Source organism: Molothrus ater, chromosome 10 (assembly GCF_012460135.2).
Source record: "Molothrus ater isolate BHLD 08-10-18 breed brown headed cowbird chromosome 10, BPBGC_Mater_1.1, whole genome shotgun sequence".
NCBI classification, from domain to species: domain Eukaryota; kingdom Metazoa; phylum Chordata; class Aves; order Passeriformes; family Icteridae; genus Molothrus; species Molothrus ater.
The window spans coordinates 5,282,042-5,286,941 of NC_050487.2; the positions used below are offsets into that span (position 1 = coordinate 5,282,042).

The 4,900-nt window shown below is 56.9% G+C and overlaps 1 protein-coding gene across 1 annotated transcript; it reads left to right on the forward strand.

Annotated features, from left to right (window-relative positions):
* Positions 1 to 687: 687 nt before the first annotated feature.
* SOX14 (SRY-box transcription factor 14) lies at positions 688 to 1,782 on the forward strand. The gene is made up of 2 exons (XM_036388823.2): positions 688 to 959; positions 1,113 to 1,782. The coding sequence occupies exons 1-2, from the start codon at positions 688 to 690 to the stop codon at positions 1,408 to 1,410; spliced, it is 570 nt and encodes a 189-aa protein (XP_036244716.2). The 3' UTR covers positions 1,411 to 1,782.
* Positions 1,783 to 4,900: the final 3,118 nt, after the last annotated feature.

The following is a 4,900-nucleotide window of genomic DNA, read 5'->3' on the forward strand; positions in this document are numbered from 1 at the left end:
CTCCGCGCATCCGAGGGATGCGGGAGGATGAGGAAGATGGGGACGACCCCCTTCTCCTTCCCCCTTCCTCCACAGCTGCTATTAGCGCAGCAACTCACAAAAGCTTTCCTTTTAATCCGCGTGTTAGAAGGCGGGGGGGGTGGTGGGGGGGTTCCTCCTGTCCCCTCCTTCCTTCCTCCTCCTCCCTCCTCTGTCCCCTCCCCTCCTCTTCCTCTCGCCCTTCCTCTCTCCCTCTCTTTTTAAGCGGGCCCCCTCCGCGCTGATTGGGCGCCCGGCCGCACTGTGACCGCCCTGCCGCTATGTCAGCCTGCCCGCCGCAGCCCCGCGCCTTTGAACTGCCCCGCACCGCCCCGCGTCCCCACCGCCGGCCCGGTGCTGCGCCCGGCGGCTCCCCGCCCGCCTAGTGCCCGCCGGGCCCCGCGGGCCTCCGCTCCGCGCCCCGCTCCGCGCTGCTCCGCGCCCCGCCCCGGCACGGCTCCCGCCGGGGACGGCCTTGGCGGAGGACCTGTGATGATCAGCTGAGCCCGCTCCTGCCGCTCCTCCGGCTCCTCCGGCCTTCTCCCGCCGTTCCTCCTCCTCCTCCTCCTCCTCCTCTTCCTCGTCGTGCCGCCGCCGTCCGGCGCCCGCAGCCGCCGCGCCGCGCCCCGCAGAGCCGCCCGCCCGCCCGCAGAGCCGCCCGGCCGAAGCATGTCCAAGCCCAGCGACCACATCAAGCGCCCCATGAACGCCTTCATGGTGTGGTCCCGCGGCCAACGGCGCAAGATGGCCCAGGAGAACCCCAAAATGCACAACTCGGAGATTAGCAAGCGGCTGGGCGCGGAGTGGAAGTTGCTCTCCGAGGCGGAGAAGCGCCCGTACATCGACGAGGCCAAGCGGCTGCGGGCGCAGCACATGAAGGAGCATCCCGACTACAAGTACCGGCCCCGGCGCAAGCCCAAGAACCTGCTGAAAAAGGACAGGTATGTCTTCCCTTTGCCTTACCTCGGGGAAACAGATCCCTTAAAGGCCGCCGGGCTTCCCGTGGGGGCCACTGACTCGCTGCTGAGCTCCCCGGAGAAGGCCAGGGCTTTCCTGCCCCCCACCTCAGCACCTTACTCCTTACTTGACCCCAGCCAGTTCAGCTCCAGCGCCATTCAGAAGATGACTGAGGTTCCTCACACCTTAGCCACCAGCACCCTGCCCTACGCCTCCACCTTGGGATACCAGAACGGGGCGTTCGGCAGCTTGAGCTGCCCCAGCCAACACACCCACACTCACCCCTCGCCAACTAACCCGGGCTATGTCGTGCCATGTAACTGTACCGCTTGGTCGGCTTCCAGTTTGCAACCTCCAGTTGCCTACATATTATTCCCAGGCATGACCAAGACTGGGATAGACCCCTATTCTTCAGCACACGCGACTGCCATGTAACACCCACCCACCGACCCACCCGCACCCCCACAGGCGCGTGTGTGTGTGCGTGCGTGTGCCCCCCGCCCCGGCCGGCAGCTGGAACTGGGATTCCTCCGTGTGTGCATGTACATAAAAGCTGCAGGAGCAAAAAAAGGCCACCCGAACCAGGACTCTGCCGCCCGCCGCCGGGCCGGGACAGACGCGGACGCTGCCTCGGAGATGCTCTCGCCTAAAAGCTCGCCACGAGAGCTGGCCCCGGGCTCGGGGGGGATCTGCAATCGCGGGGGCAGATAGGAGCCCGGCACTTGTAAGAGTTGTAAATGTGTTTAAAAACAGAAAAGAAAAGCGAACCTTGAACTGCCTTTCGGGACAAAGCGGGGAGGAAAAGAGAAAAAGACAAAAAAAAAAAAAAAAAAAAAAAGGAAAAGAGAGAGGCGGTTTCGATTTTTATTTATTCTCTTAATGTCTATGAGTTCTCCAGGGTCTCATGTCACTTGGACTTGACTTTGGGAAGTCCCGGTCTTACTCTGATTTTATTTTTTTTTCCTCGTTGTTTTTCCTTTTGCACATTGAAAAACGAGATCAGCTGTGTTATATATAAATATATATATATTTTGCCACCACGTACTACTAGGTAAAATTGCTTTTCATGTCAGAAAAAAAGGCTCTTCAAAGTTAAAAAAGAAAAAAAAAAGAAAAAAAAAGACGGGGAGAAACATTTATATTTAAAACCTATGATAGTGTTTGCTTAATTTAAAACAGATAGTCCTTAAATTTGTGTGATCCAGTGAGACTAGATCTAAGTTTACTTTAGACAGAGCGTCAGGTATGAAGTCAGGCAGTAGAATTGTAAAAAATTAATACTACTACTACTAATAACGAAAAACAGAATAAAAAACCGATGGCAATTTAAAAATGTTTTCACAATGTCTTGGGCAAGAAGAAACAGAAACTAAGATGTATCCGGCAGGATTTTACCTCGTTAAACCTTTTCATTTGTTGAACAAAGACGTTTTGAATAAAGACAATCTGTCATCAAACGAGGCAAGTGCGTGCTGTGAGTGCGGGGACGCAGCCCCGCGTCCCACACCGGGGACGGGAGCGACCCCCGCCCGCAGCCCCCGGCTCTCCCCGCGGCTCCGGAGCCGTGCCGTGCCGTGCCGGGTCGGGCTCCGCTCGGAGCCCGTCGAGGGAACGCGGCTGCGGGCGGAGAAAGCTTGCGGAGAGACGGGACGGAGCGGAGCGAAGCCGGGGGGCTGCGGGGGGATGCTGGCCCCGGCCCCGGCCCGCCCCCGTCCCGTCGGGGAATTTGGCTTTTCCCAAGTTGCCTCCCCGGCGTTGGAGTTTTAGCGGTGCGAGGGAAGATTTGGAGCGGGGAGGGAAGTTTTGGCGGTGGTTTGGAATTTGTGCGGATCAATTAGCGATGTTTGGGGTGCTCTGCCCTTGGCGGAGACGAGGGGAAGGGGGAAGAGGCACAGGATCCGTCTGGAGGGGCTGAATAGCCGGAGCGCCGCGTGTTTGGATGTGCTTTGCTCATTAAGTGCTCTTTGGAGACCGATGTTAGAATTAAACGGCGTAACACAATTAACATACATGGGGCTTGAATGGGAGGGTAAGCGGGGGAAGAATAGATAGATAAATAAATGAGAGATCAGGCGAAGGTAAACAAAAGGGGAGAGGAGAAAAGGGCTGAAAGGAGAGGTTAGAATGGCTGCTCCAGCCTTGTTTAGCATGACAAAACGGCTCTTACAAATGAGGACAATTAAAGGAGCTGGCTTGGGGAGGGCCTGGGAGCCGCGGGACGATCCGCTGGGACACGCGGGGCTGGATGCGGCCGGCGTGGGGCGGCGCGGCGGCGGCGGGCGCTGATGTAACCCCAGCTGACAGGCGCTGTCAGCCCGGCTGATAACACCGATAGCTCAGTGTCCTCCGACATCCACCCGCATTAGTCTGACAATGGTCGGAGGCAGAGCCGGGCGGGGGGAGCGCCGGCCCCGGCCCGCCCGGGCCGCGCCGGTCGTGGGGCAAAGCGGGGGCCCCGCGCCCGTGCCCCGCTCCCCATCGCAGGCTGAGCTTTGGGGGACCCCCCGCACCCCTGAGCCCCGACACCCTCGGGGAGAACGGGCTCGGAGGGGCCGCGGCCTCGGGGAAACACCGGGGCTCGCTGGGGAGCGCGAAGAGACAGGGCTGGAAACTTTGGCGGGGATCTTTCCTTCCTACTTTCCTTCTTTCTCTTCTTTCTTCTTTCCCCCTTTCTTTCCCTTTTCACTCCTTCCCCCCCTTTCCTTCCTTCCATCCTGCTTTCCTTTTAATCTTCTTTTCTTATCTTTATTTATTAATTCTATCTCCTTCTCTCTCCATCTCACATTTTCCCCTTCTTTCCTTCCGTTCTCCTTCTCTTTCTCCCTCTCTCTTTCTCTTTTCCTATTTCCCTCTCTCTTTACTCTCCCTCTCTTGCTGCTTCTCATTCTCTTTTCCTCGCTGCCTCGCCGTCCCCCTCCCTACCCCGCTCGCCCCTCCGCAGGCTCTGCTCGCCGCGTTTCGTTCCCGTTCCCTGCGCCGTGTTATCCCTCCAACCCTCCCGCCCGGTTGCAGGTGTGTAGCTATTTAACTCGTGGAGATAAATAAATTAAATAATGATCTTGACACTGCAATGAACCGATTACTGACTTTGATGTCAAAGGGAAACCAAAAACAGAAAGAAAGAAGGGGGGAGAGAGAGAGAGAGAGAGGTGAAAAAAAGCTATTCCCTCGAGGGGGAAATGCAGCTCCTTGTCAAACCTGTTTCCCCACAACTGTCTCCTTCTTTCAATAAAATCATTAAACAAAGGCCGAGGGGTTATGCGCACCACGCCTTGGGTGCGCGGCCGGGCGCTGTCCCGGGCTGGGCTTCGCCGCGGAGCCTCGCCCGCACCCGCGGAACCCGCGCAGGCAGCGCGGAGCCTCGCGGGGAGCGGAGCACGGCGGCCTCGGGCCCGAGCCACCCCTCCCGCAGCTCCCCTCGCCCCAGTTTTTCTTTTCTTCTTTTCTTTTCTTTTCTTTTCTTTTCTTTTCTTTTCTTTTCTTTTCTTTTCTTTTCTTTTCTTTTCTTTTCTTTTCTTTTCTTTTCTTTTCTTTTCTTTTCTTTTCTCTTCTCTTCTCTTCTCTTCTCTTCTCTTCTCTTCTCTTCTCTTCTCTTCTCTTCTCTTCTCTTCTCTTCTCTTCTCTTCTCTTCTCTTTTCTCTTCTCTTCCCCTTCATTTTTACTCCTCTCCTCTCCTCTCCTCTCCTCTCCTCTCCTCTCCTCTCCTCTCCTCTCCTCTCCTCTCCTCTCCTCTCCTCTCCTCTCCTCTCCTCTCCTCTCCTCTCCTCTCCTCTCCTCTCCTCTCCTCTCCTCTCCTCTCCTCTCCTCTCCTCTCCTCTCCTCTCCTCTCCTCTCCTCTCCGTGCTGCTGCAGGACCACCTAGACACTGGAAATTATCCACTCTGGCCTTGCTTTAAACAAAACAACAAATAAGAGAGGGGGAGAA

Bases quoted from the DNA above. Each gene is read 5' to 3' on its own strand.
- SOX14 (XM_036388823.2), top strand. From the start codon at position 688: ATGTCCAAGCCCAGCGACCACATCAAGCGCCCCATGAACGCCTTCATG. The intron at 960-1,112 runs GTATGTCTTCCC...ACTTGACCCCAG, and splicing joins AACCTGCTGAAAAAGGACAG to CCAGTTCAGCTCCAGCGCCA.